The following is a 14313-nucleotide window of genomic DNA, read 5'->3' on the forward strand; positions in this document are numbered from 1 at the left end:
GGGCTCGATCTCACCAACCATGAGGTCGTGACCTGAGCTAACATCAAGAGTCAGATGCTCAACCAACTGAGCCACCCAGGCGCCCCTTTGTCCCTTTATATATATAAACATACACTATCTCATACCCTCAAATTTTGTTCAGGTCCTTGTCCAGCCAATTTTCGTTAGTATACTTCCTTATTCTTCCTACATTTTTACAGTGTAGCACCATGCAACAGAATCACACCTATCTTAAACTCAAGAAGTTGAAAGAGAGGAAAGAGAGTGAAGAAACAGTTTGAGACCAAGAATCATCAGAGGGAAGCGATAAGCCTTCCTCTAATCCTAATGAAGCTTCCACAGGGTGTGAGCGAGTGTGAGCTGGCACCTGAATGTGCACTTTCCACTCACTCAGTGCCTACACTTCTGAATGAGATTCAGTGTCATTTTAACTACTCAAAATTCCTGCCTTATTCACAGAACCTATAGATTCTAACCACCACCCCCACATCAGTTTCTTTGTGAAAGTTTTCCTGTTTTAATCAATAGCATCAGCATTTTCATTATCAGTATTTACTGAAATACAGACTACAGGACACTTCATCAGACTCAGAAACAATGCCGTTCTTTGTTTCTGCCCTCCTCCACCTCCACCCTTAATTGAACAGAACAGTTCATCTGCTTGAACTGAAGTATATTAAATCTAGAGGTAGTTTAGGAGACAACAGGAGGGAATTCCAGCCCCCCCTTACCCTGAACTTGAAGAAGTTAATTCAAGCCGCTGGGCTTCATTTACCTACCCTGAAAATGGGAACAATGACTGCCTGGGATGTGCTGAGCATGAAGTGACCTAACGCATGTCAAGTGCAAACGGTAGGGCCTGCCACATAATGAAGACTGCAATGTCCTAGTTATGATACTTTTGTTATGACAGAACATTTATGATTTAAATTTTTTTATGTCTTCATTTTATTTTGAGAAAGAGAGACAGAGAGTGAGTGAGGGAGAGGCAGAGAGAGAGGGAGACACAGAATCTGAAGCAGGCTCCAGGTTCTGAGCTGTCAGCGCAGAGCCTAATGCAGGGCTTGAACCCACAAATGGTGAGATCATGACCTGAGCCGAAGTCGGAGGCTTAACCAACTGAGCCACCCAGGCGCCCCTGGGACTTTTATGATTTAAAACTTCTTTTTTCCACAAAACCCATGAGAGCATTTCCATTATTTTGAAAATAATGTCAGCTCAGGAGGTAAATTATGGCATTTGTTAGAAATAAGAAAAAACAATCACTGAAATGTTCATGCTGCCCAAAGAGTCAACCACGAACACCCTTGAATCCTGAAAGAACTGAATTGCTACCACTGGAAACACACGCGAAGAAGAACAACGCAGCAGGTGGTTCCCATCATGATTCAAGCTGAACCTGGGCTGTCACTTTTGCACATAATACGGAGACCAAGCTTCCCGAACAGAGGCCATGCCACAAGGCACGTCCACCTCATTTACCTCTAATATGCTTTGGCAATTTCAAACATAAGCTGCCTGTAAATCTCTGCTAGATGGAAAGACACATGTACAAAGCTGAGGGGCTGCAAGACCATTAAAAGTGGCTTTTTCTTCGTAAACCAATTTAAAATCACTCATTTGGAATGTATGCTGAATAATTTTTAAAATTTCAAATCTCAGTTCACCAACCAGGCTCCCAGCTATGAGAGGTCCTTGACTAAGCATTAAATAAGATGGTCCTTATTTACAGAGACTTAGGATATTTATTTAATAAATGTCACAATTTCAAGAGATGACCAAGTGAAATTTCCTGAACTGTTTTTTGGAGGATTTGGAAACATACACTGATTTTTCCAATGTGAAGAAGCTGAGTTAATTATATTTTTAGGTGGGTTCTCTAAAATTACATGACTGGGACCTCTTTTTATGCAAAGGGCAGCAGGGTGAAATAACAGATAAATAAGGCTCCTTGCAACCTGAAAAGCCATCTGAACCCAGAGCATACAAGGAGGGGGACAAAATACGATGGCAGAGACACAAACACCTGGCACCCACAGTAAGAGACTGGCAACTCACAACTTCAAGCTCTAAGGATGGCGTCCCCCTACTGACTTAGGTAAGGAGAGTGTTGTCATTGTCACCTCCTTTCACACTATCACAAACTGACAGAGCAATCTAATTATCAGTCAATCTCAGTCACAGCCTGAAGTCTGTAGAGTGAGGTGCAAATTACTTCCTCCGGAAAAGTAGTAACAGAATTTTTTTAAAGAAATCATTTTAAAAATGTGTACATTGGATTAACTGTTTAACGAATGGACAAAGTCATGAAAGGAGGTCAAGTTACTCACAGGCCTTCGGCAAAACACTCAAGCAGCAGGGTGTCCCCTTTGAGGATGGTGACTGAGGACGCAGTGCCACTTTCCGCAGGAGGCAGCAGCAGTCTGGGCTTTCTTTGCTTGATCGAATTCGCTATGATACAGAAAAGAAAAGTCATGTATTTATTTTCCAAATGAAGATGGTTACAATCCTATGGCACTAAGTCTTTCTTAAAACATACTTAAAATATAGGTACCTATATGCTCCTATGTACATATACATAGATATATTTTTAATATATTGCCATTTAAATAGACTCCATTCTTAAGATGAAGTATGGATTGTCCCTCAGATGCATTAACTTACTGTAGCACCAAGTTTTAAGAAGGTCATGACTTAACACATTTCTTCAAATTTCACAGGTTCAAGTACGGTTCAAGGTAATAAGTTTTTTTAAAGTTTATTTAGAGAGAGAGAGAGAGAGACAGAGAGCGCATAAGTGGGGAAGTGGCAGAGAGAGAGAGAGACACATAGACACATAGACTCCGAAGCAGGCTCCAGGCTCTGAGCTGACAGCAGAGAGCCCAATGTAGGGCTTGAACTCGCAAATGGTGAGATGATTCACAAATGACCTGAGCTGAAGTCCACTGACTAACCCACTGAGCCACCCAGGCACCCCCAAGATAATTAGTTTCTTGATGAAAGTACTTAAAAGTTAACTGAGAGCCTATGATTTTTATATTCTACACTTTATCATACCTTGCCATGTCTGATGGCTGTGTATGTATTTGAATTTAATTTAGTACGCCTAAGTATTTTATAAGATTCTTGTTATAATATAGTTTCCTGAGCCCTGCTCCCAGAAATTCTGATTCACGTTAGTCTCTGGTGGACACCATGGATCTATGCAGTTAGCAGGTTCCTTAAGGTGACTCTATTTACAATCTCAGCCCCTCAAAGAGACACACTGTTTTAGGGAATGATAAGCAAGCAGTTTCACTAACTACATATTGAAATGTTCCGTTTGTTACATCTTCAAGAATGCTTTCAAATACAATGGCAAATGAGGACTTTTCATTTTCGCTGTCATTTTTGAAATCATTCCCAAATGTTCTCACACGTTGTTTTTTGTCCATCCAATGTCAGTGTGATTCACCATGATGTGGAAAGTGTAAACAGCTGATATTCAGAGCAGAGAACTGAACAGTCCTGATAGCAGAGCGCACATGCTATAGCTTCCTTACAAGTGTCTGTTTATCAAAAAATAATTGTTGAACACACACTATATGCAATTATTTTTACCGAGGGACATAAAGATACAATGTACATGTCTGAGTTATTGACCTCAATGATAATGAAGTTGGGGATGTCTATTTAATCAGTCCACCTTCCAACTGAGAGGGCACTGAGCCCTCTTCCACCTTGTGATGTTGCCAGTGAATCAGATACCCAGATGAAGCCACTGGCCCTGATGCCATGAAGAACATTTGTTACATTCACATAAATGATTCTTCTCATTGTGGAAAACTAGTTTTATAATTCAGGTTCACTCAGCCATCTTCCATACAACACTAGTTCTAGTACCTGTTCGGGGGCGGGGGGCGGAAATTGTAATATTTCACAGACAAATTAGTTTGTAAAATGCTGCAAAACTATATTCTTAGATTTATAGCCCAATATTAAATATTCTGAGAAGTCTTACAAGAAAAATAACAATTTAGCCTTCTTAAGCTGAGTGTTTTCTCTACTTCTGTTGATATTCAACTATTTCTTTGTTCTCTCTACATGTAACAACTATCGACCAAAATGTCACTCAACAATGACAGAAATCTTGGGAGACCTCAATATTCGTATGTGGGGAGACCTGGTTGGCTCAGCTGGTTAAGCACAATCCCTTCAGCTCAGGTCATTATCTCACAGTTCATGAGTTTGAGCCCCACATTGGGCTCACTGCTGACAGTATGGAGCCTGCTTTGGATCCTCTGTCCCCCTTTCTCTCTGCTCCTCTGCTGCTCATGCTTTCTCAAAAATAAATATTTAAGGTACACACACACACACACACACACACACACACACACACACTGGGGTGCCTGGGTGGCTCAGTTGATTGAGTGTCTGACTCTTGATTTTGACTCAGGTCATGATCCCAGGGTTGTGGAATTGAACCCTGTGTTGAGATTCTCTTTTTTCTTCTCTCAGCCTCTCCACTTTATCACTTTATTCTCTCTCTCTCTCTCTCTCTCAAAAATACATATATGTGTGTAAAAGTATGTGTATTTATCTATATGAATTATATATAAATATTGATACTTTTGCACAGTGATGAATTTATAAATATCACTCCTTTACATATATTTAAGGAAGGAGGGAGTAATTGAAACCTCTATGTGAAGGGGTTTTCCTTTATAAAAATATTAATGTTCTAATATATTCATGAAAATATTAACAGAAAAATTTAAGTTTTGAGATGACAATGGGTTACAAAAGGTAAAAATAAATGTCAACACTCTTCATGTGATCAACTTACCCTTGGAACCAATTTCTGTGGATGAACTTGAGTCATTAGCAAGCCTTACTGAAATAAAAAACAAATGAAAGAAAAAACTCACAAACATAATGGTAGATGCTGATATCAAAAATGAATGAAAAGTCACAGTTTTGTCTAAGAAAAATTACAAAATGAGATATAACCATGCTTCACTAGAACATCATCTTTGGGGATATATTGAAAAAAAATTATAATGAGCTTAATCTTGAATGATCACAGATGAGTCCAAGGCCGAGAGGACACAAATTACAGCTCTATTACAGAGAACTGTGGCTGCCCAAAGCGACGCTGTAGTGAAGGCCTGGCAAAGTGTATCTACACATAACAATGAAAAAAAAAAAAAAAAAACCATGAACCAAATTAGACAATGGAATGGTAATGCCAACTTCAGACTCTCCTAGAGCCAATTATTCAGTCAGTGAACTGTTAGGGATTATCTCTGCCCTTTGAATCTTATGGTTCTTTCTCCCACTAATGACTTTTTCCCATTTGGGAACCCAGACTGGCATCTGCAGAATCAAGCAGGGAAGAGAAGCAATTCAAATAACTTTGCCAATTTGGGAAGGACAACAAAGCTTGTTGTGATAAAAAATTATAATATTCATTCTTTTTATTTTTAACTCTCATTTTCTTCCACATTTTCAGCCTGCTAGTTACTGAAGATCACTATGCATCAAAGGCTGAGACTTGCTTCAGAAACCTTGGAAAGTCATTGTGTATTTCACCCATTGCAAATGACCAGATCCTGCAGACGTCAAATGAAATATACTTGTACTGTGAATTGAGACTTGATTTTCTGGCTCTGAGAGACAGAGCTACTGTAGAGCTGCAGCTGCAGATGTGTCTTTCATCTGGATGAAGTCTCTAGAGTTGAACTAAACAATGGTGGAAAATATCAAGCCAGCTTTAACCGGCTTCAGCCAGAATGAAATTACAGGCACATTTGTATTCAGCATTCACGATGAAACGATAAATTATTTGGACTTACAACTGTTAACTGTCAGTTTCATTGGCATTTTCTGCACAATAGTCCTCAATCTTGGGAATGCGGCAAAGCAACAGTAATCATTTCGACTGTCTTTTTCTTCCACATTTGCAAAGTACAGATCTCCCTTTTGACTCATGTATACTCTTTCATCTTGTTCGATGTGTTCTAATTCTGGAAAGAAACATCTTGTCATTGATAGGGGTAACTGTCCTTCATTGTGCTTCACTCCCCTTGTTTATTCTCCTTTCTTTCATATCATTTCATTTCATCTCATTGGTCACGCTTGCTCTTCCTATTCCTTACAAGTCTGGTCTTAAAATAAGAGCAATGAATGAGAAGTAAAAAGTAAACAAAAACAACAACAACAAATCCCATGGGAGCATGCTTTTGCTTTCCCCCACAAACCAAAGAAACCCAATGGTGGACAACCATTCTGTACAGTTACCTCTCCTTACCGTCTAGGCCGCTTCTTCTCTACTGGGTTATCTGATCACACAGATCTCCCTAAAACTTGTGTGTAAGGTATTAATCTGTCTTTCCTGGATGCAGCCTGGAAACTTCTAGAGTGACTGGAGTCTGGAATGTTTGGCAGCAGCCAAAAATAGTTTGTTTTGCTTTCCTCCAAGTACTGTACAAATATTATTCTTCTCTATGCAGCACAGTGTGAAAATATTCAGGGCACAATGTACAGGCACATGACAAAAGAACTTTACAAGAAGCTGAGTTTCAATGTGAGAGTTAATACAATTTTTTTTGTCAAGTTAAACATAAAGGTTCAAACTAATTTCTCTGTGGGTCATTCTATGTAGCAGGTAGGACATTATTAAATATAAATATGAGGTTAGCGACACAAACCCAAGCTGTCCTCAACTTTGACATGAATTACATTCCAAAGGTAAGTAAGTTTGGAATGTAGACAGCATTTTCTGCATAGACATACATTATCATATCAATAGTCTCTCCTTTTTCAGATCTGATAAAATCAAGAGATACAGTTAAGGGCTTTCTAGTATGTTCATATATATCCTTAATAGAATATTTAAAACCTGTAACACACTCTACAGGTGGATATATATTTTTTTAAAAAACAATTTCATTCCACATTGATAATGTGCTTTTTTCTTTATTCCACATTGATAATCTTATATTATTTTAAAATCTTTCTTCTACTATCATATCCGACATGATGCATGAAATTAAACGGTCTCCTATGGATGGGGCAGAGTGTTACTTACCAATGTTCATCCAGTAAATGTGTAAAGGCGGAAGGCCTTTGGGAGGGTTGCAGGGCAGGACAATTGGATCTCCCTCCTCCACTTCAAGAGGGTCAATGTTTTCTTTTGGGAATTTTGGAACATCTAGTATAAAAATATTTAAGTATTTTAAAATTAACTTTTAATGTTACACGCAATAATATATTAACACCTTCTTTTTAAAAACTGGAGCATGTCTAACAAATTCAGTACCCCAAATCTTGGTTCTCATATCTCCCCTGCAGAAGAAAATACTGTTAAGAATCTTATAGAACTTACATTTTGCAAGTGAAGACAACAAATATTTTTGCTACGTGACATCAACTGGCAAACAATATGCTTGTGCCTATTTCTCTGCACAGAGGTACAAGTTCTGAGTCATAGGATTCACTGAGTGTAAGATCTGATAGATAAGGTATCTTTTTTTTTTTTCAAACACTGTGATTTATTTTCTAGACAGATACATATTTTCTGTCTCCGGCTTTATTGTGAAGCCCTTGAATGTAATGGGCAAATATTCCATTCAAAGCATAACCAAACTAAATTAAAAATTCAAAGCCCATGTGGGGTAAGTGGTATGAATATGAAAAGCCAAAGATGACCATTTTAAGTGGCTAAGAGAATCTTCCACATTGGAATCACTTCCAGAAAATGAAATTTTAAATGAAATGAAACTGATGTAGGAAAGGAGACTTTGCTATATTTTAACTGGAGGCAATTTCCTAAGAGGGCAACACAATTACAATGGGAATAGAAGTCACAACTATGAAGAATTTGAAACCCAGCACGTTTGATTATTTTTAAGAAATGATAAATAGTTTTAAGAACATTCAAAATGTATTCTGCCTGAACACTATGCTGATACATTAAGATTTTATTAGGGGGCTTTGGATGATAGAATTAATCAAGCTTTTATGGAAGAAAAGGACCTTACGGAGGTATTTATAATATTGCTGGCTTGACGGAATTTGTTAGGGGGTGTTTCATCTCTATATTTCATTCTTAAATGGGGGTTCATCAAAGATAATCATTATTCTTGGAAGTCTAGAGATATACTCATTTATTATAACATTTCTTCTTGAGGAGCTTTGTGCATTTTCTGTGTATTTATTCCCTTGCTCCCCACCACCGACCCCAAGTCCTTAGTGGGTGAAGGAATTTGCTGACGTTTCTCTTATTGATGCAGCAGCTGGTTACACTGAATTGCTTTTTGTCTAAATTCGAGGACCCTTCAAGGCTCAGCACTGCAGGGCAGAGGATTATATACAGTGCCTGTGTCAGTTTGGAAGGCAGGCTTCAGTCATGTGACCGCCCTCAGTCGATTCCTCTTGGTCAACCATTGTGGCAGAGTTCTCCTCGCAAGGCTGGAAACGTATGTGAAAAGGCAACTATCTTGGCATCATGCTTTTGTACTAGCTAGCATGAACATTCCACCAAAAGATAGGGAAGCATGTTCAGGACATTCACTATGGTAAGATCTTATAGATAAAATATCAATGCCACCTATTTGGTCACACCTTAGCTTTAACTGAGAGCAAATACTACACAAGTCATATTGCAGAAAGTATACACCTTATGCAAATAATATATAGCAACTTATAAAACTTTTAGGCGTCCAAAGCTCCAAATTCAAATCACTTATTTAGTGTCACCTGCTCTAACGGAGCCCCGTGCTCACTGGTATTGAAGTTAACAGTGCCTTTAGACAGCTACTAAATCTGTTTATTCTCAGACAGAAGGGGTACCATAGGAAGGGGAACGCAGATTAGAAAATGGAATGTGCCTGCAATCCTGTTTTCTAACAAGCAAACTTTACAAGGCCTTACAGGAAAACACAGTTCCCTAGGTGATAGCTATTGTAAAGCAGCTAATTAATAAGATATATAAAGCCCTAATTAGGGAGCTGCCTCCTCAGAGTATTCAGGAAAATCTAATGATTCAAGCAAGATACTATTGTCAGTGAAGCAGTATCATCCACATATTAATTAAATCTAGATTATAAAATTGTAATTCCAAAGGTGCATATGTAATTCAACTGGCTTCCAAGGCATTGATAATAAAAATAAGATAAAATTTATAAGTCTACCATAAATCTTTGGAACAGCTTTTGACCAAAGATGAAATTAATATCAGGAAAAAGCGAAGAACATTTATATATTTAATAATTTAAGGTCTGAGAATAGATTTTATAAAAGACATTAATTTGTCAGTATTTTTTTATGGTCCTCTTCTTTGACTTTGAAACTATTTAGTAAGTCTGATTCCATGCTAGAAAGTGAACATTTTACTGGCCACAGATAAATGTGGAATTTAATTACTGTAACTCAGCAGCAGGCATGAAGCTTATCTTAATTCAAATAAAGAAATGACTCCATTTAAAAATAACTTCAACCAATGACTTTTGCTAATTGTGTTTCTCTGGTGATAAGCATTAGCATTGTTGAGTTTGGACAGATGCAATACTTTTAAAAGTGAATTGTAAACAATCATTTTTCTTTTGTGTAAGGCAACTTCATTGCTTTAGCTTGCCAACATATTTTAAATGCGTGCTCCATCGACAGCAAAAACACAAACACTTAAGTATGTTTCAGTGACACGGGACTTGACCATGGAATGGACTCTCTGCAAAGGGAGCAGAATCTACTTGTATATTGGTATCTATCTGAGCAGAAGTTTAAGAATGTTTGGAATTCCCATAATAATCCGAGTCTACATGAAATCAATTTCCTTTATATATATAATGCCCCTCCCAGTCTATCTGCATTAGGAAATTAGGCATTTGACAGCATCCCTCTATTTTACTACTCTCCAATAAACGTGCACAGTTATAATTCAGTGTTGCAGACAAATTGCTAGTAACAACCCCAATGGTCCAGGTTCCCAAAAACCCAGTCAGAATCTAGCATGAAAACACTTTTCTAGAAACTACTTAGCTGGACAGCAAGCAGTCTTCTTACTGGAACTATCAATATAAAGCAAACAAGCAAATACAAAATTTCTAAAAACTCTGCAATTTGAGATGCTGACCATGAGTTTTGAAATTCATCATTTCAGTTCTTTCAACCTGATACTGAAAAAATAACATCTTTGCACTTGAAATGCAAATGACTTCTAAAAAGTATTTTGTGCTTAGAAGAGAGTGTAAACTGGGTTCTGGTCTGAGCACTATAACTAACTGGCTATGTAGCTTCAGATCAGTATTTTTACCCCTTTTTGTCCCCATTTACTTTTCTCTGGGATCCTAGAGTCCTTTGAATTCATCTCTCTAGGCTCCTTGAAAGACTCGGGAAGTTAGAAGTTTCTTAAGGGCAAGGATATTATAAAATCTAAGCTGTATAGTCTCACCATGCCAACATGCTTTATAGTAAAGAGTAGTAATGAAATAACACCAGGATAATTTAATACAAATCATACTAACTAAACCACTTAAATGAAAGCGATTAAGATGACTTAACCACTATCAAGTTATGTAACTGCAGATAATCTGTCTCTGGCATACAAGTAATCACATCAAGTCTTCTTACACTCTCTATCTCTCTGAGTCTGATACTCTACTGCCAAGTGTATTCCCAACAAAAAAGTACACTTTTCAACTCATCTAGAGGGTATGTTACCCAGATGACCAATGCACAGGCAACACTGTATATATAGCACTGTGGTTAAACACATGAATTCTGGAGCCAGCTGCTTGGGGCAGAATCTCAGCTTCATCACTTACTTTGTGATCGAAACCTGTGGCTTAATGTGCTTCAGTTTCCTCATTCAAATTGCAACAACACCCAATTCACTGATAATGTGTCAAAGTTTAAAGAAATAATTTCATATAAATGAATTAAATAGCGTGAGGCACTTAAAACTTATTCAACACGTGTTGGCTATTACTCAAGTATTTTAACTTGCATGGTTCACCCAGCCACACCGTGGAGAGATGAGACGGGCAAAGGGACAAACAGCTTTCTTCTGCGGTGTCTTCTGATTTTCTCTGTAGCCTGCATTTTAACAATTTCTGTAATTCTATGCAAATATTTAGAATTAGCTTTTACAGAGGAGGGAGGGAGGGAGCCAGAGGAAGTAAACAGTATGTATTTCATATAGAACATAGGATTTAGTGATACTCCTCCCCATTACTGGCCAAAGCTTCCTGTACCATAAAATTTTATCTATTTTTTAATGGTTATTTATTTATTTTGAAAAAGAGGGACAGAGAGGGAGGGAGGGGTGGAGCAGAGATGGAGGGAGAGAATCTGAGCATGTTCTGTGCTGTCACCACTGTGAGATCATGACCTGAGCTGAAATCAGGAATTGGACGCCTAACCAACCGCACCACCCAGGTGTCCCATAGAACTTCATCTATTTTGACTTACAGAACTGGGCTTACATTTCCATTCAATGGGTTTGGCAAACTGCTACACTCTGACATCATTATGATGAATTCATGACACTGAGCTTACAGGCTATATCATCCCTAAGTCTAGTTTCCATCTGCGAAGAAATTTGATTCCCATTTCCTGTTGAGTGCCCCATTAATCCATTTAGGACTATGGAGAATCAACATTGCCTTTCAGTCTGTGAGCTCGTAATGAATTCATGTTAAGGAAGGACACCCAATCCAGCCCATGTCATTCCAGTCATTCGCACAGCATGACGGATGAGAGGAAAATCCACGGTCTTAATTAAACCTGTAGAAGTCAAAGCTGCACTCTCAACAAATTGATCTTCTTTAGTTGGTCTGCATATATCAGTAAAAGAATATAGCATATACTGCCAGATCCTGCTTTTGCTATTCTACCCCTCCCAAATCTGAGCAATTAATAGCCAAAGTATGCCGTAAGGGAATTGTCCTGAGGAATGTGAGAAAGCTATACAAATGTAGAACCCAGCAGACCAGAACTTCTAATTGGTTTCCATTGAAACAGGATATAAAGGATTGCATCCCCAAGCCTGCCATTTCCAATATTGTTTTACTAGTGTGTGGAAATTGCTTTAGTACTTTTATTCATTCTTTTATTCTTCAGCCTAAGAATCGATAAATCAGTCACTGATAGCATGCATTCAAGCAGCATCTGGAGGCATTCAACAAAAGAAGAATAGCATAGCATGACATCTTTACTATTTTTAAGCATCCCAATTAGTATACACACAACTAAAAGACTCTTCCATTCAGTATATAACTAAATGCTTTAAAACTCCAGAGAAATCCAGTGGATTTCCTTAAGAGAACTACCTGTAATAACTAAAATTTGGACACAGTCCAAAGGGATATCAAGTGGTGAATGGATAAACAGTGGTACATCCATACAATGTAATATGATTCAGCCATAAGAAGGAGTAAACTACTAATAATGCTACAATATGAGTAAATTGTAAAAACACACTAGGTGGAAGGAGCTAGGTGGGAAAATCACGTGTGGTTTGATTCTGTTTATATGAAATGTTCAGGAAAGAAATTTACTGAGGCAGAAAGCAGATTAGGGCTGGGGGTGGGAAGAGACAGTACCTATAAATGGGCATAAGGAATGCTGAGGAATGATAAAAATGTTCTAATACTAGATTATGCTGATGGTTGTACTAAAAATGTATTTAAAAAACTCAATGATTTTGCATTTAGAACCAATAAAATTTATGGTATATAAATGATGCCTCAAAAAGTTGTTTTTAAAAATCAGAAAGGAAAATTGCTATAGGCAACAGAGTAGGAATGGTAAGTGGAGAAAGCTGATCCGTGCAGTGAAGGATGGCCAGTACTGAATAGAATCGTTTATATCACCACATCAACCACTGGTGGTTGTCAAATTAAGGCTAGAATGACCCTTACTTTCTTCTCAGAGCCACTCACCACACACACAGGATAGAAGTTTCTTGAGGACAGCCTTTGTTTTGTTCACTGCTGTCGCTCAAATTACTAGAAAAGTGGCTGGTGTGTGAAAGGAGCTTAATAAAGATGTGCTGCATAATTCACGGACTAACTCTCCATGCCATATTGTGGAAAATCCATTTAGTTAACTGATTTTTCCCATGTTTGACAACAGTATAGTGTTTGTTTGGTTGGTTTTCCTTTTACTCGTTCGTTCCCTAGCAAACTCAGCTGCAGTGTTATTGAAAGCAGAAAGCTGAAGAGCCTGTACAAAGGTTTCTGTTGGTAAAAAAAATAATAACGGGATTTTCAGTTACTGTCCTTGTGTAGAAACTTAGGGAGCTCAAAAGCCTGTAAAGGTTAGTCTAATGAAAACCTTAAGAATTCAGAGATGAAACTCTAAAATTCAAATCACAAAGTTCCTACTGATAAAAAAAAAAAAAAAGAATTGATTCTCTACACCTTAAGAAAAGAATTAATTGATAAATGTTGTAGGAAACTTGAAATGGTCTCTGAATTCTAACCCCCAAAGGACAGGGACAGCGGTCCTCCTCAACGTAGAAATGATTGCAGAAAGCGGTTAGACGATGAAGTAATTTCAGGAGAGACTGGAAATGATGCATAAGGAACCTAATTTATTTTTTCTTTTTTCTACAGCAGCAGAAAAACAGCGCAATTACCCACTGCAGAGCTCACATCCAAATTTCATCTCTTCACTGCAATGCTAGCCGATTCTGGCCAGAATTATCCTCAAAATGTTCATGACTCTGCTTGGTCTGCTTAGATAATGAGAGAAAATATTTTTTAAAGCCCTTTAATTGCAGAATCTTATACTATCATGTGCCATTTCCTTGTCTGCAATAGGTCTAGACTTTCTTTGTGTCTCCATAGCAACCATCAGATCATACTAATGCCTTGCCTTCTACAACAGATTTTAATATGCCTCTCTCTCACAATATCTTACTTAACTTATTTCAGTTAATTAGATAGATTATGCGGTTATAGTTAGACTACAGTGTATGATTTTATAATATGAACTATAACACGACTATAGTTACATACTTACAGATCATTGTATTTGTCTAATTTTATGATCCCAACCACAAATTTCATGGTAATACTTTCTGATCCAGAATTCATGAACATCTACTAGTGAATGTCATTTCAAACCTAAACTCCTGAAGCCAGTTTCCAAGTTTACATGTCACTGTTTTTTTCCATTACTATGCTATAATACCTTACTTATAACCCAGTATATCTAATTTAGACAGGCAAATGTGGTATTAATAAATTTTGCATATATACAAAAAGCCATTTGCAAAGAATAAAAAGAAATACAGCTAACACTCTTATCCACCACCCACCGTACAAA

The 14313-nt window shown here is 37.6% G+C and overlaps 1 protein-coding gene across 6 annotated transcripts in view; it reads right to left on the reverse strand.

The window, feature by feature from the left end:
- Positions 1-14313, reverse strand: part of CHL1 (cell adhesion molecule L1 like) — a 203288-nt gene that overhangs the window by 53259 nt on the left and 135716 nt on the right. For 5 of the 6 annotated variants that reach the window (XM_029918204.1, XM_029918202.1, XM_029918199.1 and 2 more), the window contains exons 6-9: positions 7070-7192; positions 5835-6005; positions 4826-4873; positions 2331-2451 (exon numbers count right to left, since the gene is read on the reverse strand). In XM_029918204.1, the coding sequence (XP_029774064.1) occupies positions 2331-2451; positions 4826-4873; positions 5835-6005; positions 7070-7192 (463 nt within the window). The remainder of the gene's footprint in view (positions 1-2330; positions 2452-4825; positions 4874-5834; positions 6006-7069; positions 7193-14313) is intronic. The other variant, XM_029918203.1, reaches the window with a different exon arrangement.

This window comes from Suricata suricatta, chromosome 12 (genome assembly GCF_006229205.1).
Source record: "Suricata suricatta isolate VVHF042 chromosome 12, meerkat_22Aug2017_6uvM2_HiC, whole genome shotgun sequence".
Taxonomy (NCBI): domain Eukaryota; kingdom Metazoa; phylum Chordata; class Mammalia; order Carnivora; family Herpestidae; genus Suricata; species Suricata suricatta.